This window comes from Syngnathus leptorhynchus, chromosome 11 (assembly GCF_054491065.1).
Source record: "Syngnathus leptorhynchus isolate UIUO chromosome 11, UIUO_Slep, whole genome shotgun sequence".
Lineage (NCBI taxonomy): Eukaryota > Metazoa > Chordata > Actinopteri > Syngnathiformes > Syngnathidae > Syngnathus > Syngnathus leptorhynchus.
The window spans coordinates 6,110,838-6,133,464 of NC_141205.1; the positions used below are offsets into that span (position 1 = coordinate 6,110,838).

The following is a 22,627-nucleotide window of genomic DNA, read 5'->3' on the forward strand; positions in this document are numbered from 1 at the left end:
TTTAAATAAGCACAGACTAAGTACGAAACTTATGACATTTTGCTCTCCGAGCTGCACATAAAACCCCCCAACATTTTTGTTGTTGTTGAAGATTAACACCTCAGAACATAGTGAGTCATAATCACAGAAGCGTTCATGGAAACTCAAACTCTTTACTTTCACTTTTCTTATGTTGACAAAATTACCCCTTGGAACAAATAAGATTGAAAGCTACTTGTGCAACAAATTTTAAAATATGGTAGACTCACTGATGTACAATTGAAGCATTTGAAAGAGTACATTAGAGCCTATAGAGTAATAATAAAACATTATTTAAAAAAAAAAAAAAAATTTTTAAGTACCCTGTTTTTCCTGTGCAGATAACATAAAAAAAACTAGTACTACTCGCTACATGGAAACACGGGCAAACTAGAAAACGACTTCAAATGAAAACTACTGTGATTGAAGTGGCTTTGATTGATCGATCGCATTGTGTGTTTCAATTAAATAAAACATTATGGAAGATTGATCGTTTTGGTTTGATAGTGAGATGGAAAACTTCAGCTTCTTCAGTGAGGTATAAGGATGTGCGGCGCTGGCAAAGCGCACCCCCCAAATCCCTCTGTGGTGTTTTGCCCCCAACTGTGAATCTTATCTCTTAATTGGTTCACAATCTGCTGTCTTCAGCTCCCCTTGCAGCAGGCAGTCTTTGATAGCATCACAGCAGTCATCCCGCAAGCCTTCACTAGGCAATTAAAACGAGGCGCCGTCACAGTGTGGCGGGCCGGCTCAAGCTTGGCCTCACAGCCACTGCGGAGTTCACCGTTTCTAGACTACGGAAAAAAAATAAGGATATGCCGTGCGCTGAAATAAATCTGTACATGAAGCGTGGTGGCGTTTACTGACCTCTCAATAATAGCGTTGCTACACTGCAGTTCCCGGACCAGAATTTCCATTTCTTTCTTTAAGTGGTACATTCTGGAAGAAAGATAGATGTGTTAGCATGCCAACTATATGTCATCTACATTTGCACAGATGGACAAGCATACAGACCTGGACACCATTTGTTCCTTGTCCCTAAGTGGTATTTCCTGCTGCTGCGGTCCTGCTCTGCTTGACTCTAGCATGACCAAGATTCTGTCCAGAGTCTAAGATGGGCAGATGATATGTTGCATTCAAACAAGTCAAAAAAGAATTACAACCAAAAAATATAACTGATCTAGATATTCCATGTCCCTCTGTTTTTTTCCACTAAATCTAATAGACCTCTGAAATGAAACTATACTTCATTCACGCACAACAAAATAGTTTTCATTGAGACCGACAAGTAGCCACAGGTCCCAACTCACTTTGTTTTGGTGCTGCTCCGTTATCTCAAGATCAGCCACCATGCCTGTGCAGAAGGAACTGAACTCCTGTAGATGGTTCTGTATCTCTAGTAATACTCTGCAGACATAGTAGGAACATTTTATAAATACTTGCCTCATTTTGAAATCATTCCAATTTGTCATGTCTGTTAACAACACTTTTCCCAGTGGTGAGTCAAATTCAGAGAACCTTTATTTTCACTCAACAGGGACTTTAAATGTGTATCGACTAAAACGTTCTGTCTGAAGTGATGCTAATCTGGGCCAAGGTGAAGAATTTAGTCCTGTGGTTGAAACGTGCTCTGACCTGCTCCATGTCCGAGTGATGTCCAAGAGATCCTTGTACTTTGGAACACAGTTGTCTCTGGTGAGAGACTTGACCCGCTTAATGTGGGAGGACAGGTGGATTCTAGCAAAGACGATGAGAAGCAGGTGAGACGATAACTTTCTCAGGCAGGGAGGGCGGCTAAGTGTGATACATACTTTTCAAACTTGTGAATTTGTTCATCATTGTATAACAATTCTGTGGAGAAAATAACAAGTCAAGTTGGGCCAACAGAAATATGGATGTGAAGTTCCGAGACGCACACATACTGCCTGTGAGTCTGTCTTTACGGTAAAGCTGATGAATGGCCACGATCTTTCGAAGAAGTATTTGCATTTTCGGACAGCTGGTGGAGATAAAAGATAAAAAGTTAGACCAGCGTAAACTGGCAACTTCCTGCTTTGTACCTTTTGTCACTGTTGAGGGTCTCGGCAAGCTTGGCCTGCTCTATCTGCAAGCGATCCAGGCGGTTCTGAAATTCCCGAATGCCTGCGGCGTATCTGGGCAGGTGCTCATTGACCTGCAAGGACGACGACGGCGACATTGTGTCATAAATCACGTCAGCTTTGTTGGGCTTAGTATTGTATCCCTCTCCAGCCAAACCAAAATAGGTCAGACCCTAAGACATATTTCCCTCCTCTTTAATCTGAAACTAGTCCGAACATTTCCGGTGACCCAATTTAAGCTAAGCGCCTCATGGCATTGCTTACCTGCTGCAACCTGTCAGTCTTATCAGCTGGACCCTGGTTTTCTGAAGCGAGGTGCTCTCTTGGTCATAGGAAAGACGTGAAAGGAAAATGTTAGGATGGGAAGAGGACATTTTTTTTTTCAAACTGCCTTTATTTTGTGTGCAAGCGGACTCACAGGGTGCCGATCCTGTGTTGTAAGCCGAGGCAGGACTTGAGTTGAATGCTGGTTTGGGCAATACTGTGCATAGCTTCCCCACACTCCTTGCGCAACTTCATCCTGAAATACAGTCGTCGTGTTTATTTGTGCTTTCTGTTTGTCACTACTTTTATTTGAAATTCCGGTTTGGGGTCACGATTAAGAACAAGAGTGTGCCTCACATGTAACAGTAATATCCCTCCAGTAACAGCTCTCTGTGAGAGTGCAGCAGTTGTATCATCCTCAGATACTGGTGGACCACTCCAACTATTAACTTCAATGTCATTAGAAAGGGAAAGATAACAATGACTTGATAAAGTGTTTCTTTTCCCCATCTGACAAGAACGGTACGAATAACAGCGGTGCTACCTTTGTGAAGTTGTAATCGGCCATGACGTCAAACATGGCCGGGATGATCGGCGTCTCTGCTACGGATGGGATACATGCATGTTAAAGTTATTGCCATATACTTGCAAATCAATTTGCAGTCTATAGCAGACAATTATAGTGATGTGCTGTAAATCAAAGTGCGTCTTACGTTCCTTGAAGGGGAGGCTGCTGCTTGCTTCTGGCCCGTGACTCAGCAGGATGAGAGGCCGTGCAGCTGTCGTGTGAGGGAGGTTGACCACCTTCATGCTGCCCTCTAGAGGAAGCTCATGGCCCAAGTAGAGCAGCTGCTGGTGCTGGACATCCATTCCAGTCTGCATTGCTACCTCCTCAAAGAAACCACTCACCCTGAGTAGATAGACAAAACCAAGAACTGTTTTGGCTATCCAACACAAACAATCGTGTGTTGAAACTTTGGAGCAGGCTCACGTGTTGTAGTGATGTACGTAAACACAGTGCGCCATAGCCTGCTGGAGAGCAAACAGGTGCACCGGCTGTCGTTGCAGGATGTCCGTCGTGGCCGTGAAGAACTGGTCGAAGCCCCAACACCTCTCCTGGTCTGCTTCAAGTATACCGGCAAGTACGGGAACCAGATGCATCTTGAGACCCCTAAAAGGACATTAAAATTTGACATGGGGTGAGAATGAGGAAATGCATCATAACCACAATATTTGTTTATGAATCATACATGTTATTTAAAAGAACAACCAAGTTTTAATATTCAGGGATATGACCTACTGTGACAGTTGGCAGCTGTCTGGCAAGAATGAGCTCCATTCTATTGGGCCGTTATCGACCCGCTGCAATCCAGAAATGGCTCCCATCGGTTTCTCCGTGGTGATTTTGTACCTGCGTAACAAAACGCAAGTTAATAACAATAACTTAAGTGTGTGCATAAATCATGACTTTACATGGTCTGCTTGTCCCTTCGAGGCCCTCTGAACGGCATGAAGGGGAGAGACCCCGTGGCAGTATGGTAAAAGGTCACCCCGACGCTCCACAGGTCCACGCTTACTCCGTAGGACTTCTGGTGGTGCGAACGGAGTACCACACGCTCATACATGTCTGGGTGCTATACACAAACAAAAGTGGATGAGAAAAATACGGCTGAGGAATCAAATAAAAGTTTGCTGGTGCGTTAATCATTTTGCCCACAAGAGGTCGCAAATGTTTTAAGTTACTTACAGATGAAAACAATGAGAAAAGTTAGAAATGACTAGCAGTTCAAACAATTGTTGTAAATCTTATTTCTGCTCCACAAAAATATCACATACAGCTCCTTTTATTGCAATTTCCTACCAGATATTCTTCAGTTCCATAGATGGACACAAACTTCTCATCATCCTCTAACTCTCTGGCCGCTCCAAAGTCAGTCAGCTTATAGATCGACTTGCCGTCCTCGCCCGTCTGCCGCATTATGTTGCCGGGTTTGATGTCCCGATGCACCACGCCGTTCTCACGTAGGTGGTTCATCCCCTGCACTAAAATAGAACGGGAGGGGACACTAAAGGGACAAAGGGTCCCATGTACATTGAATGACATGACAACTTTCACCTACCAACACATTGCAATACAGTGAGAAACTCTGTCTCAGACAAGCCAAAAGCATTTTCTGGCTCTTCAAGCAGGTTGAGCAAACTCCCTCCTGAGCAAAATTCCATGACAAGGACCTTCTGTTTGGATGGCAGCTGCAAAAGAGAACAACTCCATTTGGCATTTCATGTTTAACTTCTCCAGTTTTCACAACGGTCGATTACATGTCCCTGCATGAAAGGGGAGCCATACCTCCTCCACGGCGTAAAGCTTGACAATGTTCTTGTGGTTGAGCTTCCTCAGCATGTCAAACTCCCTCATCTGGACCTCGTGTGTGCGATTGTAGCTCGCCAAGTTGAACACCTTGACGGCTACCAACTCACCCGTCCGCTAAACAAATGACATCATACACACAATAATAACAAAAGACCAAAAGAGATATGGAGGTAAACAAAATGCGTATCGAAAAAACAAGAAGCTACCTTATTTCGAGCCTTGTAGACACAGGCAGTCGCCCCTTGACCCAGGACATCCTGTAAGGACCATAGGTAGCTAGGGGTGCTTGCTGTCATCTCTCTGACATGGCAGCATAAAGTAAACATAAGAAAAATAGACACAAGTTAGTTACTTAATCGTTACAGTGAATACAAGAGATAGTAGTTTAGGAAGAGTGAACAGTGATTTTTCTTAGCCATGACAAAATGTCAACCAGAACCTTTCTACAACTCATTTCAATTCCATGATCTTTATTATCTTAACAGGAATGGCAGATTAGATTTATATTGTGCAGCTCAGTAGTGTCAGCAGTCGTCAGTTTCCGAAAAGTGCTTTTAAATCGATATGGACTAAAAAAACATCGGTTGAAGAATAAACCACACCTGAATGGTTGAATGTCTACGCTGGCTGCTGCTGTGGAATTTTATTTCCTTCGTTTAAGAGCAAAACGTTTAGTATTTTTTTTTATCTCAAAGCGGTGTTGATAAGCACATTTCAATGTTTCGACTCTCGGAGGAAGTGTCAGCTCGCTGCTTTTGATTGCGGAAATGAAGCTAATCATAAACGTCAACTGTTTCAAACAAGTGACACAATGTTCAAAAGTTAGTTCTAAGAGAGAAAAGAAAAATCGGAGGATGTGGACTTTACAGAAAACAGATGCAAAGTTTGAATAATTTATTTCGCCAAAGAAAACAGATCGCCCGCGGGTCACGTGACATACGTCACTACGTCACTCATGTATTGCCTTTTTGACATATTATTCAAGAAATGGGAAAGCACAATATCTGCAATACTCATGTTAAAACATGCAATATGTTTTAAAATAGCTTATTTGAAATCAGTTTATTTTCAAATAATTAAACGCTAGTATCCCCAAAGTGCTGGAGTTGGGCGAGGTGGCTTCTGGGAGTTGTAGTTCCAAGTGCTCAATGTTTATTTTCATTTTCATTATTTTTTATTTTCATTCATTATACTGTACAGAAGGCTACTCCAAAAAAATTGTCAGTTTCATCACAAAGACAATACAAGTCAAAATTCATAGCAAGCAATGTTTATTTAAAAAAAGTTCTACAACAATAACTACACATAGAATTATATAAGGCCTATTTGATTAAACCACCATTGATATTACTGTACAATATTGTACCCAAAAACAAGAGTGTACCTCTGTAATGTACAACATTGTATATACAAAGTACATCTGAACACAGGATTTTCCAGTAATACAAAGACGACTATAAATACATTTGAAATTACAGTCTCTTTCTCTCTTTTTTAGCGGTTTCCAAATGGACACAAATGCATAATCTGGTAAGTCAACTGCACACAATTAGTCCACACGCAAAGCCAACTTTGCTCAAGTGCATGACTGATTCGAGACCAGACAAATGCACCAACCACCCACATCCATGTTTGTGTGTGTGTGTGCACAAGCATGCAGTCACATTCCCTCCAGTTGTTTCGATGAGGTAAGAGCAACAAAAATACACAGTAATACACAATCATGATAAAGTTATAGAAAACAAAAAAATTCAATGCATGGGAGAGCGTGATGCAGTGTCTGATATGCAGAAAAATATTTTTACCCTTTTATGAATTCATATGCTCATCTAATTTACATACTTGTGGAAAGATACATTTATTTGGTGCTACTCCCTGTAATAACAAACGGGTTCTTTGGCCACCTTTATAAGTTCTGTGATTGTTTAGCTAAAGGTTTTGTGGCGCTCTTGCAAAATTCTAAAACACGGGTGACAAAAAATATTTGCCTTGGCCATCCTCTTGTAATGGACTCATCCACCAATCAAGCTCTCATAGTGGCACACACTTGCACACAACCAGACAGCAACAAGGCTCCACATTTGACCATAAAACAGTAACAGTGAAGAAGTCACAACAAAACGGTGCCTAACAAGTAATTGGATGAAGTGGTTGGTTGTGCTTAAAACACAAATTCTCAAAAACCCTCAGCACCAAGGTTCCAGTTGCCTTATTGATTAACATACATAAACATTAGAAGAATTCAACTTTTTTTTTCTTTTTTTACTGCTGTGTGAAGTATAATTATATGAGCACACTTTTTTTTTTTTTTTTTTAAGTTATCATCTCGCTGGCATTACACCGATACATAAAACGATGTCAGCCATCGAGTCGTAAGCTGCTGTCAAATGGCCACAGCATGCAACCTGAAAGGTGTTTAGCTGCCACAAAACACCACACACACATCTGTGGAGAACATGTGTGTATATAGTCCAACATTACAAAGAAGAAGAAAAAAATGCTGGCTTTCAGTGGTCCTCTACACATAGAAGAAGAGCTGCAGGAGGAAAGCAGCATAATGCCTCAAACTACCAGCGTTTCATTATTCTTATTGCTTTATTTAGGGCTGAGGAACCATTTTATTAACAGTGGCCGTCTCTGACAGCCGTATTAAATTCATGAAAAAAAATAATGCAGTCAAGCAAATATTATGATTATATATTGGATATTTATGGTTTCAACGTTTCTGGGATTTTTTATACAAGTTTTACTGAGAATTCATTTATTTGTTGCTTGCAGTTCCCCACCCCTAAATTTATATTTATTTAGGCTACATTTTATTCGACCAATATAGCACTCGTGCTGATATTTGGCCCGGTCTTTAAATACAGAAGTTCATCTCCAGTCTTCGATGTGTGAAGCAGCAAGACAGTGTTTCATTTCAAGAGCGCTTAAAACTTTTCACAGTCTCGTCTTAGGAATCAAACAATTCCTTCTGATCGCTACGGGGTCTTAAAAAGTATTCAAGAAAAAAGCAACACAGTGCTTTTTCTTCCTCATGTGAATCTGTGTGAATTTACCCATTGGTCAGCGCGTTTGACCTGTTCCCTTTTAAAAGATTTGAAAATCCTCTCCGTGCTGCGATCATTGACAAGATGTCTGTCATGCAACCATGCGCCGCTGGAAAATGGATTGTGTTGTCTAAATGCTACAGTGTGTTTTGGGTTAGCAAGTATCTAGTGTATGTCTAACAAACTAAGTGCTTCCGACCTGCTGGTTTAAGCGTTAGGATCAGATTCCAATTGGAGCAAGGAGGTGCTAAGCCGGGCAGGATTTATCATTCGATTGGGATGAAGGAGGTGGAGGAGGCGCATGAGGAAGGGAATGCGAGTGCCCCGGTGGCGGCGGTGTAGGTGGCACAGTGGATGTCGGGGAACCCATGGAGGGACTGCCACTCCCCCCGCCGCTTTTCGGGAACACCACCGGCTTGGGCCTCGTCGCCGGCGGGCGCAGCTCTCTAAAGGAAGGAACCGACGAGGAGAGCGAGGAAGAGGACAGGGAAGGCGACGTGGCGGAGGGAAGGGGGGTCCTCGGCTGGCTTTTGGTAGCTCGGAAGGAGGAGGGCACGTCGCTGGCTGAGGAGGCGCTGCGCTGGAGTGGGTGGGCGTGTGAGGAGCCTCCCTCGCTGTCCCGCAACAGGCGGGAGTGGAGCGGGCTGGAGGGTTCCGAAGCCCCTCCTCCGCCACCGCTCACACCTTTCAGCTGCTCCAGTGTGTCGAGGACCACATCGGGAGTGTGTTTGGAGCTACTCTGTCGCTCCAATTCCCTCAGCTCATTCAGAGCGCAACTCATGGCTGCCTCGATGTCCTGCAATACAGAGAGAGAAGCATTAAGTGAATTTAGAAGCGGCTGTAATTTATCATCCAAAGTTATTGTTGTGCGTTACTTGTTGCTCGGCAGAATTTGTCAATTATTTCCAGCCTTTTAAAAAAAGGGGGATATGCCAGCACTGAGCCAATCACATAGTTATAGTTTTCAGCTAATCAAAGTTTCTGCATTATGATAAAAATCAATCATTTTTTTAAATACCTGCGAGCTGTGATCCACCTGAGCTATGATCTCAGGTTCCAGAGGTCTATGGTTGCTGAAGCTCTTGGAGCGTCCTGCCGGAGTTGACTTGCGCAGTTGAGGGCTTTCCACCTAAGTCATGGTAAACAGAATATGAATGTAGCAAGTCACTGGCTTGATCAATTATAATCTTCAAGTCACAGTACCTTGGTCTTCAGCGAGGAATGGCGTGTAATAGAATTGAGGATGCTGTGAGCGCTAACTGGCCGTTTCTCCGCAGACTCTTTCACCAGAGCGCTGCCTACAGGAAGTGATGCGGTCCTGACCCCTCCCACACCACCTCCACTGGCCCCTGGACTATCGCTGTCTGAGCTCCGAAATGTTCTTCTGATGCTCCCGGACTCGGGACGTTTCCTCATCCTGAATGAGATCATTATTAAGTAACCTTTTTATCTTAATGACAAATCTGATTTTTAAAATTCATTTTGTAACTTTGTCTGTGAACAATAAGTACAAATAAAACCTAAATGTTTTGGTACAACTCACTTGTTGAGGTTAGCCAGGTAGATATCAGCCACATGGGCACCAGTAGGAGATGCAGCGCTGCCTCTAGTGGAAACCCTTCCCTCCAGTTGGTCCCTGGTGTCCGCATCCGATTTTGGGCTTCCACGGCCGCCATCAGTCCTAAAATAACCAAGTCTGAGATGACCACTTTGAATGACAATTTTCTATACATGACTCATTTTGCTGACTCAGAAATACACAACTAGCCACAAACGGAATCTCCCTCTGAGGCAGGTTGTCAACACTGTACGTTGTCATCTTACATGTCTTGGACCACAATATACTGATGTGGCACCAATCCATCCACTCCATTGTGTCGCCCCTCCCACCAGTCATCGGACGCTCGCTGATACAGAAGCAATGATGCGCCCTTCTTGAACGACAGCTCGCGATTGGTCCGGCCGGAATAGTCGAAACGAGCAATGGCTTCAACTGGGTCGGACTCTGAAACAGCCAAGGTGCCTGATGTTGAGAGGATGGCGGATAGAGACAGGAAGCGACAGAGTGGGTGATGCAAAACAGACAAGAGAGAAGGAGGGAGGGAAGCCAGAGCGATGTCGAGCAGGTTAGTGCTTCTGTTTGGTGACGGCACATATTGCAAAAAATACACAAAGCAGCATAATCAAGCAGCAGGAAAAGCTTTCAGCCACAAAAAAGCTTGAGAAGATATCATAAGAGGAGCAATTTGATGACGTTTCTTGGCAGTACGTACCATCTTCACTGTTGTGACCAACGGACACATTGTCCGGCGCCGGCTCTTGCACAAGTGGGGGCTCACAGTGCGGACTGTCACTGGAATGGACAAAAGGAACAGATAAAGTTGTGCCAGAATGTCGCTATGTGTACAACTTGCAGACTGAAATACATTCATCTTTTTAGTCATATGAAGTTACATGAAACAGATCATATCCCGCAAGACCTGACAATGCTGTTGTCGGACAGGGCCACGATTTTTCCTTAGTGCTGTACTGTGTGTGTGTGTTGATTCACATAGGGAGACACACTTTCTAACTAGATGTATGACAACAAATAAATTGTGCTATTTTTTTCGTATGAGTGTAAGAGTCTTAGGAAATCGAGACTCAACAATAAAATGTAGTTTGCATACAGTGCTCCAAATCAGGTTGGGTCTGGAAGTCATAAATCCATATCGGAAAATTTTGCAACTACTAGAGGCATTCATCACTTTCGCTGTGGTTCGTCATTACAGCAAAAGTTAACCTTTGTACAGTATGAAGATGTCTGTCTATATGTGCATGTGACATGTGGTGAGGCGCCACTTTAATCTCCTACGTGATGGCGGGTAAGCTGATCCGCGTGGCCCCAACTGACAAAAACCACACAAAAAAAAAAACTTGAGGCTCCTCACCCCCAAATCATTCAAATCCTCTCACTGAAATCTGCCAACCGCTCCACTCTGGCTTTGTTATTGCAGCTTTCTCTTGCCAGTTGAAGCAGTCCTGCTACTTTCAGCTTCAACTTTGTAACCACTCTTATCCTCACCTTCACCTTACTAGACGCAGTCGAGGCTGGTGGTTTTTGGCAGGACGGACACTTTATCATAAAAATGAAATGTACGTGTAAAAGTTTACATTTGCCTTTTTAAAAAAATTTACTCGAGATGGGATTCGAACTAGAGAACCCTACGATTAAGTCAACAAATCCACCCTACCTGTTCTTATCCTCGCTGCCTGGGCTGCACCTTCTCCTCTCAAAAAAATGTTGAAGTCACTTCCCTGAGTCGAACATGATCTTATACACTGTAGAATCTGCACTGAGCCATATCCAATTTGGCCGCCACGTCACGTTCCCATTGAATGGAGCCAGAAAGGAAATGACGTCGGCTTTAACAGCTGCTCAGCTTCAACGTTACTTTGAGACGCCAGAGATAAACAAACCAATGATACTCATCAATAACTACACTATCCTGGTCCTCTTAAAAACAATTGTACATACATTTTGAAATCTTTTTATTTTGACTTTTCATTATTTTTTGTCCCTTTCACTGTGACTCAGCTGGGTGGTAGCTCGGCGCCCGATCGCCTTCTATTGTTGAGCCTCCACTGACCAGAAGTCGTCACCAGCTCCGGGGATGATGTAGATGGGGCCCTGCAGGTCTTGCGGTTTCGCGAAGATGCTGTCATGGTGGATGATGATAGTTTTAATAAGTTCATTGACGTGGGCCTGGCAGGAGACCTGGTCGTGACCTTCCGGGACAGACATCAGGGTGGGGCCAAAGCAGATGGCAAGGTTGTAAGGGTCCATCATGTTTTCCTCACTGTACTGGGACAAACTGGGAGGAAAAAGAAGTCTTTTAGGGTTAAATTCACCTTTTATATTCATTTTCATTCATTATCCATCCTTTTATTTTCTCTACTGCTGGTCCTGGCCAAACATTGGTTAGCAACCAATCACAGATGAGGCATAATATCATGTGAGATAACTCCGAATGCATGCCTGTGTCAAACTCCTTCATCAGTACCTCACTTGAGTTATAAGCAAGGGTGTTGGAGTGTGTGAGAAGAAGCAGATTTGTTTGGGAGGCAGTAAATCACCCCGGGGGCTAAAGTAGAAGCTCCTTTCCTGGCTCCACAAGACTTGTCTGTTTGTTTATTCAGTAGTCTCACAGTAGTCTCACATTTCAGCTGTCCATCTAGTTTCATTGGCCCCTGTGATCAACTTTGTAAGGGATTTTTTATTTCAGTTTTTGAGACTATCTCTGTGGCTTCAAATGACAGCTGACTTTCAGAGCCTGTCTGGCTTTGCAGGGAATGTAAGCCTGCAGCGCTCATCAAGACACTGAATATGATACAAGGTTATAAATCAACTAGAAAAGGGGGGGGGGTCTTTTTTTCAGAGTGGAATGGTGGAAAACAAAATCCTTTCAATTCTTTAGAGGAAGTTTACCTCATCTCAGTTATCATGGGAATTTTGGATTACAGTATTTTACCTTTAACATTGTGTGCAAACAGAAAGCTGCTGATGTCAGGGGCAGATGCCTGAGCGTCAAAAAAACCAAAAAACTAAAAACAAAAACTGATTTGGAAGTATTCAAAACTACCAAAGTGCACTTTTATTCTTCTTCTTATTGTTATTATTACCATTACTGTAAAATAGCAATTCATTATCTTTATTGACTGACAGCTATTACATTTTTTTAGGTTCTCGTATTGCATTTAATGTGTGTGTGTGTCCTGCTACTCACTGATTGAGAAAGGCGAACAGGTATCTCATGATGATGAGTGTTTCACTTGGCAAAGATTGCAGGACTTTCTTAATGTGGACAGCGCGCTCCTGGAGGCTCTCCATTGCTGGAACAGAACCGTGATGACACCCAGGAGATTAGTCACACAATAACGAGTTGGAAAAACAAAAGATTGGCGGCGGAGACTCTTACAGACGCAGGAAATGAGGTCATGGAACACTTCCTTTGGAAAAAGGGCATGGTCCAGTCCTCTGAAGTAGAGTTTGAGGACGCTAGCAATTGAGTCCATGTCATGGTCGTTTTGGTCTCCTGCTAGTGGGTCTTCGCCTGTAACCCAGAAGATGGAGGGAAACAAAGTGATAAGATGGAGGGAAAGGAAGCAGGGATGCATATTTTCTGTGAATTGCAGTCCAACCTCGCTCAAATGCATTCTTGATATCATTGACCTCCACCTGGGAGCCGGATACTCGGAAAATGCCCTCGTGCTGCAGACCTACACAGCCATAATCACACAGTTACTTTTACGACATCCATTTTTCATGCTCAGGATTGGCATGCTGGATATTGGATATCTCGTTTGTTCATTCGAAGATTCCTCGGGTCAAAACAGGTCACGTGACTGCAATGCAACCAATCGGTGCACAGTAAAGGCTGCCGCTAAACCTATCGCTCGATGGAAGAATTTCCTCACCATGGCGACTGATGAAACGGATGCAGCTCTCAACCATGAGGGGAATGGCTTCACCTGCATCCTAAAATAGGAGGGAAACATTGTTTGCATCACAAACTGCACCCAACAGTGGATGACAAATAGGAAGCATGCCAAGGTCATAAAACAAAAGCAACCATGCTTGCTATTTGGAGGACTGACTACCTCACACGTCTGCTGCACATGCATCAGAGCACACGTTTAGGAGGAAAGGGTGCCAGACGTGGGGAGGGGAGGGGCTGCTGTTGCTAGGAGACTACACTTTTCCCCTTTGTTTCAGATTTTTCAGAAAACTAACATAGGGTATATCATAGGGAATATTTAATTGACTAATGAGTTAATTGAATCCATTACAAAAACATCTAATGTCACTCGAATGTACACCACTGCAACCCAGTTTACTCTCACAATTTCAAAGAGTGTTGCAAAATATAGTAAAATTAGGTCATCGCAATTTTCTCACAAATTGGTATACTCAGTGAGACATCTGGGCTTGTTTAGGCCAAAGCCGAGAAAATTACTTATTCTGTTGTACAACGGGTGGATAAACAGATGTATTGTACCTTTAAATAATTGTCCTGCCTGTCACAATCTGTTGCTAGCTCAGTTAGAACGCAGATCAATTTTAATAATTAAAATGTTGCTGACAAAGTGATTTACACTTATGGGATTCACCACGGCAAACCTGATGCCACAAGGGGACGCTCTAAACAGTTCCTGTTTTTAATCCTCTTGTCTCTCACTACACTCAAGACCATTAAATTGTATTCATTCCATAGCAGATACACATCTGTGGTTATATGCTTCCAAATATGTTTTCTATATATATATATAGATAGATAGATTTTATATATTTATAATTTATCTTATGGGTGGCGACGGTGGGAAAATGAGTTCAAAACAAAAACTACGCACTCACACGACAGATAATTACCTGTTTCCGTACTGCAGAGTTTCTCCGTCCACTATTCAGAGAGCAAGAAAGAGAGAAACAGCACTCTGTCATTAAGTCGCAAGAGTGCCTATTTATACGCGCACAACTTTGGTAACGCTCTATTTGCTCACACAGACACATATGTTGAAAATATCTTGAAAATAATAGCCCAGAGTGCCAAGAAATTAAGAAAACCCCACTGAGGCATATGTATCCAAGATAGTGTGCGTTTCTGTACTTCCTTCCTTCACCGCACGTACCTGGCAAGGCAACAGTCGGTCTTCTGACCTAAAGGGGGGAGAGACAGGACAAATGTGGACGTTAGAGAATAAAAGATGAATATAGCAGAATAGAAGTGAGAAACACAAGAGGAAGAAGTCAGCGTACACATACAAAGGCTTTCCTGCTCGCTAGCGGAAATGCAGACATTTCCTGAGGAAGACCCCCAATCGCCCCCCCCTCCACTCCTCCTCAACACATCTGCCTCCACATATGGTCACAGTCACGGTGACCTCCACATACATGTCTAAAAGGTATGAAGGACACTCACTCTCGCCTATGGTCTTCTGGATGAGGTCATGTTTGGCCTCGAGCTTGGTGATCAGGTTCCTGCCTTCAAGAAACTCCTTCAGCTTCTACACAACGCACAGTATTAGAAGTGTGAAGTTAAACTACGTGCCCAAGAGCAGCAACTGACCGTAAAGTAGAACTGTTCCGTCTCCTGTTGGTTGGCCCGTCTCTTGGCGAGGCTGGGTTTGCTGAGATAGGATTCACTGAACGTCGACTTGACAGACTCCATGCTGTTGCTGTGGTGGAAGCAATCGGACACATCGTAGTCCTCCACCGTCACCATGTCCTGGATGGTGGAAAGAGTGGCTTCCATAGTCTTTTTCACCTGATGAGCAGCAGAGAGAGGGGAACTTAGGCAAGGTATGGATTACCAAAGGGGAAAAGTAATACTAAAACATCTCTTAACCTCTTCGTTCTCTATCTTGAGTGTGGAGAGGCGGGACTGAAGCTGTTGACACCTCTGGAGAAGTTCCCCTTCCAATGGCTGCTGTGCACACATGACGCCCATCTATACACACACATAAAGGTTTAGTTGGAAGTGGTGTGGAAGCGAATGGCATAATACTGCGAGGTTGCCGATATTTAAAAAATACCGTGTCTCCCATATGCGACTGGAAGTCAAAGCGAGCCGGAGGGCAGAAGACATTGTTGTAGGTCTCCATCAGCCTCTGTTTGTCTCCGTTGGGCTCCAGACTTTCAGCGGCGCCCTCCAGAGTCTCCAGACCAGTGTGCTTGGACACCTCGACGTTCTGTTCTGCTGACAGGTAGGTTCTCAAGGCACGGTGGAGACTGGCATGGTAGCCCAGGTCGCAGCACTGTACAAAAAAATAATAATTCAGATCCCGTCCGTCGTTGTTTTAAAGTGTTTTCATACTCACGTCGATGATGTCAGAGAGGTCATGGATGTAATACTTGAAGACGCAGCCGTTGGTGGCCTCCAGAGCAAGTAGGTACTCATTCCTGGCTTTGATGGCCTTCAGCTTGTTCTCCGTGTACTTGGCTTGTCTCTAAAATGACGACGGAACGAGCGGTAAAGAACAAGGGCCCAACGAAAGTCTTTTAGAATTTTTTGTTGAGAAACTCAACAGGTTGCTCTGACAACACGGGGCGTCTTGTCGCCACTCACCTTCTCCTTCATCTTTTCGATTTTTTTGACACTAGAACGGCGGATGGGTTTGTCGTCAGCTTTTATGCTAGCAAGGGTGTCTGGCGAGCGTGGGGTCTGGCGGTCGTCCTGGCGACCGGAACGCCCCATCTGTTTCTCCTCTTGCTTCTCGGCGTCTTTTAGCTTGGACTCTGCGTTGATGCTGTCTGTGTTGTACATGTGGTAAGTCTTCATCACCTGGGAACATGACATTTCCGTCACAACGTTCTTTCCCAACCCGGGAAAATGATGGGGCATTCCGCAGTTGTCATAGCCACACACTCATTCCACCCGCCAGCGGTCAAACACATGAAAGTGTTACACGAAGCTTGCTCAGCCCAAGTTGGGCAACCGGCACTCCACTTTTCTGATTCAAACTCCCAAGAGAGTCCCTGTTTTGTTTATGCGTCTGCATGTGCATGTCATTTAAACCAGATTTATTTATAACTCTTTACAAACTATAATTGGCGGGCTGAGCTACAGCTAAACGTTGGTCGCAAAGACAAACAGACAAGCACGCGTTCGTCACAACTTGGCTGGACTACGGATCTGAGTTGGTGGAGCATTACGCTGAATCACAAATAAGTTGTTGGCGGTCCTGTAGCATTGCTAACAAAAGATCACACTCAACTTTTTGATTTGTCTTACCGAATAAAGCTCGTTCAGAACCTTCATCAAGTCTTCTTGCAGCTGTACGCCGACCTCTTTGCTCTGGGTAGACAAAAAGTTACAGAATCCAAAGAAAAGACTGGCAAGAGGCATTAAATAAGACTTGGATGGCCGGAAGTTGAATCCCAAGCAGTTAAAAAGGTCAGGATGAGGATGAGTGGGATAAATGTGTGTGTGGCGAGAAAGAGACAGCAAAACGATTTAGGGTTCTGGAGTGGACAAACGAGATAACACAAGGGACAAGTGAGGTTGCCCCGGCCCCGCCCTCGGGCTTGAAAAGCAGTCGGCCTACAGCAATCTAAAAGTAATCAGCTATCCGTCAACTGTGAATCTTGACCTTTGAACTTCTTCCTCTGGCCTGTGCTTGCCTGTCTGGCTCGACGAGACCGCGCCAAAAAACATATTAAGACAACTTTATGTCCTGACAGAAAGCTTGTGAATGCAGTTTGACTTGAGTGCCCCCCCCCCCCCCCCCCATTCAGTTTTCGTACCCCATCTGGCTGTAACTATCATACCAGAGCGCTTTATACACACACTGATCTTTCTTCTTCGGCATTCTTCGGGCGACATTCTTCTGCTAAGTCCAGTCCTTAAACTTTGCTCCACTTGATCCCTAAGCCAAATTCTCACCACCCTTGAAAATATCGTGGTTTTTATTTTTGCTCTGTGCTGGACTGTCATTGACGTTTTACACACAAAACATCCTTATTCCTTTTTATACAACATATGACAAAAAGCGCCGATGATGGAATTTGAATCAAAATGACTGCGGGATGAATTATTACAAGCAGATGCCATGTTCGCAAAGTCTGCTCACCTTCTTGAAGAGCCGTCCTGAGTCCTCGCTGATCTGTGCGAAGCGTGGAATGATGTTGTTGAGGTAGAGGTCCGACAGTGTGGCGTGGTCACGACTCTCCCTCTTCACCTGAAGCAGCAACAAATTCCAGCAGTTCACTGGAGATAAGATGCTCTGCTCTTTCCTGCACAGAATGACAATAGTAGAGAACAAGTCTTAAAATGCAATCAAGGCACCCCCCCTCGAAGCATAAATTCGAATAAAGCAGCATTAAGTCTTTCATCTGATTTTAAGTTCCACTTTTCATCCAGTTGACGAATGCCCATGAGGCCCCACAGCTTGTTAAAGGTAGAAACAAGTTCATTGTACAGCACGCTGTTTTTCATCAAGATGAAACAAGCGTTGGAATAACAGCCATGGTGGGAGAGAACGCCCAGACAGATTTATACAGAAAACAGCCACCCTGTGTGTCTCCCGCACACGCGCGCGCACGCACGCGCGCACACGCACACGCACACGCACACGCACACACACACACACACACACACACACACACACACACACACACACACACACACACACACACACACACACACACACACACACACACACACACAGCAGGTCAGTGAGCCAACCCAAACCGGGGATTCAGCCAGGGTACAAAACCCAGCAGGAAGTGGTAAGGCTCCCGAAAAAGCACAGCTGTTGCAGAGAAGAAAGGACATTAAAAAAAAGGGAAAGATGAGAAAACGACTCGGAAGTTCCTCTCATACTCTGCCTGGAAATGTCACACTGATTTTGCCTCACTGTTCCCATTGTGGGGAAAAAGTAAAGAAAAAAAAAACCTGGGTTATTTATGGCTAATTAGAAAAGCAAAATTGATTATGAGTTTAAGTGGATGACAGAAAGTCTTTGTGTGATAAGAGGGGCATTGAATGACTTGAAGAGGCCAATAGTGGACATATTGATGAGGTCACAGCGGGCACTGGGTCACGCAGACAGAGCAAGTCTTTGACTCAGAGAGGGGCACTGAGTCAAATTGTTGGATTAAGTTTGAGTCATCGACCATGATGCGATAGGTTGGTACCGGCTCAGTGGTCAGATGACTAAATGTGTGTGGTATGGAAAATAGTCATCGCACACAGCCGAGCATAATACACATGTGGGAACAATTCAGACTTTTGTATTATTGTTTTTCAATTATTTTTTTTACATTTTCAAATTGAATATTATCGCTGATTTTATTATACAATCAAAGAAGCACAACATATTCTAAAAATCTAAGATTACTCGAAAACTTTCACCCCCCAAAAAAATTCACAACCCTGATCCAATTCCTGATCACAGTGGCACAGCAGCACTTGCAGTGAAATAAAATAACAAGCTACCTCTGGCCAGCTCGGTTTTCGCAATGTAAACACTAAAATGTCATTGGCCTCGTTTGAAGGTCACATGGTGCACTTAGTGGAACGACAGTGAGCGTTGGGGTCAGGTGAAGGCAGTGAGTCACATTCGAGGGAAATGCTAAATGGTCATTTACAGTTGGGATCAAAGCACATAGCATTAGCTGGAGCATTGCTGCCAGCACATTTTTCTTTACGACTTCAATGACGTGACTAGCCAGGCTCATGTAACGTTCCAAAGCAGCTTATAGCAAAATACTTTTTACACTCGATCGAGAAAAATAACTCAACAATGCTTGAACTGTGATGCTGATGCTGCTCATTTGTGCTGCCCGGCCAGCGTGAGAGGGGATTTTTCGACGTGAAATCCGATCAAGAAATCAAAGAGTCCTTTGGAGGCATCCAAGCATATAGAAAGACAGAGGAGGTGGGTGGGGGCACACGTTACAAAGTCTAAATATTTTTTTAAATTCAAATATACTAAAATATAATGTTACATTAAGAACTTTAGGTACATTACAGTGTTTGAATTCAGTGTGTTGTTGTGACCACACACTTTTAGGAGTTAAAAAAAAGGGGGGGTAGGGGGAACATGTGCACACTTAGCCGGAAAATAGCTCAAATTCCAATGTGGCACCCAGACAGAACAGCAGTAGCAGCCGTGTGGAGAACTTTACAGATGTTGAAGGATTTCAGAAAAATAAAATATGGCAATCAGTATGGATTTTTAAAATGGCTACCAAAATGAGAATATACCACATGACTTTGAAGTCAAAAGCAAAAAAAATAAATAAATAAAAAGGTGTGTCTGGACTTGAGAAAATATGGTATAATAATGTAACTTTACAAAATCCACATGATAATAAAATAAGCTAAGTTATCTTGGCTACCTTTGACAGTATGGGCCACATGTTGGAGCTGGACATACCACACAGACGTTGACTCAGTCACAACCTGGTTGTGTTTTGAGCAAGTACACATTTCATCCGTGCAATTTAAAAAAGTTGAACTTAGAATAACTCTATTTGGATTGTCATCTTTAAGCCAAGTGTGTGTCTGCTACATACTTCAGCAGATGGTCCTTAGTGCTGCGTGTCTTGGTGAGGAAGCGCTCAGCCAGCTTTTCCATGTTGCGGCTGTAGTCCATCTCAATCTCTGCCTTTTTCCTGAAGAAATCCTGCAGGTCCTGGAGCAGCTGCACCCGCAGCTCACACTGCTGGTCCAGACATTTCAGCTGCTCCACCAGCTGGGCGCGAATTTCTGTCAAGACAGGGAGAGAAGTTTGTTGACATTTTTTTTATTTTTAAGATGATCTCAATGCACGACAATACATTAAATATCAAATGTCTTTGAATTCATATTCTGCATTTGATTAAAAAACAAATTAACCACACAAAATCTGTTTGTGTCAAGTGACACATGAACGTAACCGTTTATATGGTTAAGAGACAAAAGCAGTTTATAATGCATTTTGCTTTAGACCTTTCTTGCTAAAGTTAGTCATTTGTCATCTCCAACTGCTTCAAAATTGCATTTAAAAAGCATGCAAAAAAGTCTGTAATGTCTGCAGATTAATATTCATAATGCGCATCATTGCTTTAGCAATGCAAATTATCTGGCCGGGCATATTTCGGGGGAAGGGGGATGCCGCCCCCGTCGTTCCCGCTCTAGCTTCGCCACTAACAACACTAAAAAAATGTAAAGAGGAATGACTCATTTAATGTCATAAAAGCTCTTTATTTGCTTTGCATAGTGTGTCAGATGTCTTTAATGACAATAGAAAGGCTCAAATGAATATTTCGGATGAAAGGACAGAAGCTTGACCATTGGCTTAAGTCAGGTCAGTGTGCTGAGTGACTGGCCGGCTGATAGTAGCGCTAATGAATGCGCATCCTGTTAGAGAGGAATAAAGCCTTAGTGACTGTCATCCTTTAACTACATACATAATTACAATGCTCTTATGTCTCTCTATATATAACCCAAAATTGTCTTCCGCTCATGTATTGTGGCTTATCACGCCCCCCCAATCCGGTCTCTAATTATAATAGAGTTCACTCTGTTGATGTATTCAATCACAATAAAAAACTCCTCTGGAGAATGGCGTGTAATGCAGCTTTGTCACAGGAAGCAAGTTGCCACGTGCACACGCTCGCACACACATAAATGATAAATGGATCAGTGCCGACAGCTGACAGATTAATGCTATGCTCTCCTAGCCGCCTGCCAACAGTTTGTGTGCACTCTGCACGTGTAGCCTTGTAAGAGGGAAGAAACAACAAACCTCACACACACACAAACCGGGTTGTTAACTCACGGCTAGTGTACCACCGCGCCTGCCCTACCTCGGGAATGTTGGCTCTGGAGGAAGCAATGTGTTTTAGCCTCCATCCTGGCTCCTGTTCACCATTAAGTTCCCTGACACACAAACGCAGACTGCAGAGCACATTTGCAGGCAGATCTGGCAAGAGTCCCTCGTCTGTTGAGCCAAGAGCCTCTTTGATGCTGCCATTGTGCTTTATAGCTGAGAGTGCAGTTCCTCATTACCACAAAAGAGGTGGAATATCTGTAAAGGTGCCTGTGCGCACATGCTTCATCCCTAATCTGTTTCTCACACAGTGTCAGTGTGGGAATCAATAAATAACCTGCTTTGACGACACGCGTTTCCGTCCCGTGTGGAAGTAATAATAATAATAATAATAATATATTTTATTTGTATGGCGCCTTTCACGGCACTCAAGGTCGCCGTACACACATAAAATCGACACAATTAAAAGAAAAGAAGTCTAAAAGCAAAGAGACCTCTTGAGCAGATAAGCAAATAAGTGTGCATATTTGTGAGCTATTTCCACATTGTAAAACGCCGTCAATGACAGAGATGAAGTTGGGGCCCATAGTCCGCGGCGGCCTCTTGTGACTGTGACCACAGAACCACAAGGTGACAGACAGCCTTGTAATTAACTGTCACAGGACAACAACAACGCATACCACACTGTGCAAACACTGCAACTGAAAGGCAGCACTCCGAAACGCCGACAGCAATCAAGATGGCGGTCGCTGAGATAGCAGGTTTAGGAGTGACATGGAATATTATGACTACTCCCATAATTTTTATTGTAATAAAAGGGCCGAATTCCATCTTAAGCTCTGGAACACATTGAGGTGTTCCTAAAAGCACACTCCAAATCTATATGACTCAACCACTGGCAACCACAAGCTCACTGTTGATCCTGGCTGTTGAGCTTAATTTCCTTGCGTAATAAAAAGTCGGCCTTTTCATCTATGCCCATCGTACAGCGAGGAGGCGAGGCGCTCAGGTCGATGCCGTCCCTCTGCAATGGTCATCATCGCTTCAGCCAGAAAGAAGTGGGATGTGAAGTGGAATGTGGCGCCTCTACTCCCTCCAGAAGGCCCAGTCATATTTTCCAGGCAGATGAGAGCAGGTTTTGCAAACTGGATCTGGGATTCTGCTTTACTGATGCTCCACCATGATAACTCCATATGCGACATATTTGTTTTACATTTTCATTCATTTCTATCAAGTCGTAGAACCTCAACCTCGTTTTCACTTGCGCATTTGCACGGAGCTGAAAGATGGTCTATTGTCTTTGGCAGAGATTTTGCTCACCGCAAACGTCTGAGATTTAAGACTGCTACCTCGAATCAGTCAAACATACCGCATGCTAGCGTGCGGTTAGGAATTTTCAGGCACCGAAAGGCGCTGCCAAAGGGCCTGTCACATAAAAATCTCTGGGTGGAGCCCAGAATGGACGTTCCTCTCTCTCTAAAATGACATTGCGAAAAAAACTCAATCTGTCCACCATTCTGGTGGTGCCT

General features: G+C 43.7%; 2 protein-coding genes across 3 annotated transcripts in view; both read right to left on the bottom strand.

Moving 5' to 3' along the window:
* Window positions 1-144: 144 nt before the first annotated feature.
* Window positions 145-5,661, bottom strand: ikbke (inhibitor of nuclear factor kappa B kinase subunit epsilon). The gene is made up of 21 exons (XM_085923161.1): window positions 5,355-5,661; window positions 4,959-5,052; window positions 4,729-4,866; window positions 4,502-4,631; window positions 4,243-4,424; window positions 3,855-4,015; window positions 3,682-3,792; window positions 3,373-3,552; window positions 3,095-3,291; window positions 2,926-2,984; window positions 2,739-2,830; window positions 2,536-2,637; window positions 2,382-2,439; window positions 2,079-2,191; window positions 1,941-2,017; window positions 1,830-1,869; window positions 1,654-1,755; window positions 1,329-1,425; window positions 1,033-1,127; window positions 886-957; window positions 145-812 (listed from the first exon to the last, which is right to left on the bottom strand). The coding sequence occupies exons 2-21, from the start codon at window positions 5,046-5,048 to the stop codon at window positions 749-751; spliced, it is 2,160 nt and encodes a 719-aa protein (XP_085779287.1). The 5' UTR covers window positions 5,049-5,052; window positions 5,355-5,661; the 3' UTR covers window positions 145-748.
* A 351-nt stretch (window positions 5,662-6,012) lies between these two features.
* The window catches only part of srgap2 (SLIT-ROBO Rho GTPase activating protein 2), a 34,232-nt gene continuing 17,617 nt past the window's right edge, over window positions 6,013-22,627 (bottom strand). The window contains exons 2-23 of one of the 2 annotated variants that reach the window (XM_085923159.1): window positions 19,861-20,053; window positions 17,412-17,574; window positions 16,574-16,636; window positions 15,908-16,123; window positions 15,660-15,788; window positions 15,375-15,596; window positions 15,188-15,289; window positions 14,909-15,106; window positions 14,762-14,846; window positions 14,472-14,499; window positions 14,212-14,242; window positions 13,260-13,320; window positions 12,984-13,061; window positions 12,761-12,895; window positions 12,569-12,674; window positions 11,432-11,656; window positions 10,076-10,155; window positions 9,627-9,807; window positions 9,346-9,483; window positions 9,006-9,219; window positions 8,821-8,931; window positions 6,013-8,598 (exon numbers count right to left, since the gene is read on the bottom strand). In XM_085923159.1, the coding sequence (XP_085779285.1) occupies window positions 8,050-8,598; window positions 8,821-8,931; window positions 9,006-9,219; window positions 9,346-9,483; window positions 9,627-9,807; window positions 10,076-10,155; window positions 11,432-11,656; window positions 12,569-12,674; window positions 12,761-12,895; window positions 12,984-13,061; window positions 13,260-13,320; window positions 14,212-14,242; window positions 14,472-14,499; window positions 14,762-14,846; window positions 14,909-15,106; window positions 15,188-15,289; window positions 15,375-15,596; window positions 15,660-15,788; window positions 15,908-16,123; window positions 16,574-16,636; window positions 17,412-17,574; window positions 19,861-20,053 (3,308 nt within the window). In that variant the 3' untranslated portion in view covers window positions 6,013-8,049. Of the gene's footprint in view, window positions 8,599-8,820; window positions 8,932-9,005; window positions 9,220-9,345; window positions 9,484-9,626; window positions 9,826-10,075; window positions 10,156-11,431; window positions 11,657-12,568; window positions 12,675-12,760; window positions 12,896-12,983; window positions 13,062-13,259; window positions 13,321-14,211; window positions 14,243-14,471; window positions 14,500-14,761; window positions 14,847-14,908; window positions 15,107-15,187; window positions 15,290-15,374; window positions 15,597-15,659; window positions 15,789-15,907; window positions 16,124-16,573; window positions 16,637-17,411; window positions 17,575-19,860; window positions 20,054-22,627 lie in introns of both variants that reach the window. The other variant, XM_085923158.1, reaches the window with a different exon arrangement.

Bases quoted from the DNA above. Each gene is read 5' to 3' on its own strand.
- ikbke (XM_085923161.1), bottom strand. From the start codon at position 5,048: ATGACAGCAAGCACCCCTAGCTACCTATGGTCCTTACAGGATGTCCTG. The intron at 1,870-1,940 runs GTATGTGTGCGT...TTTTCTCCACAG, and splicing joins TAAAGACAGACTCACAGGCA to AATTGTTATACAATGATGAA. The intron at 1,426-1,653 runs GTCAGAGCACGT...CTATGTCTGCAG, and splicing joins ATCACTCGGACATGGAGCAG to AGTATTACTAGAGATACAGA.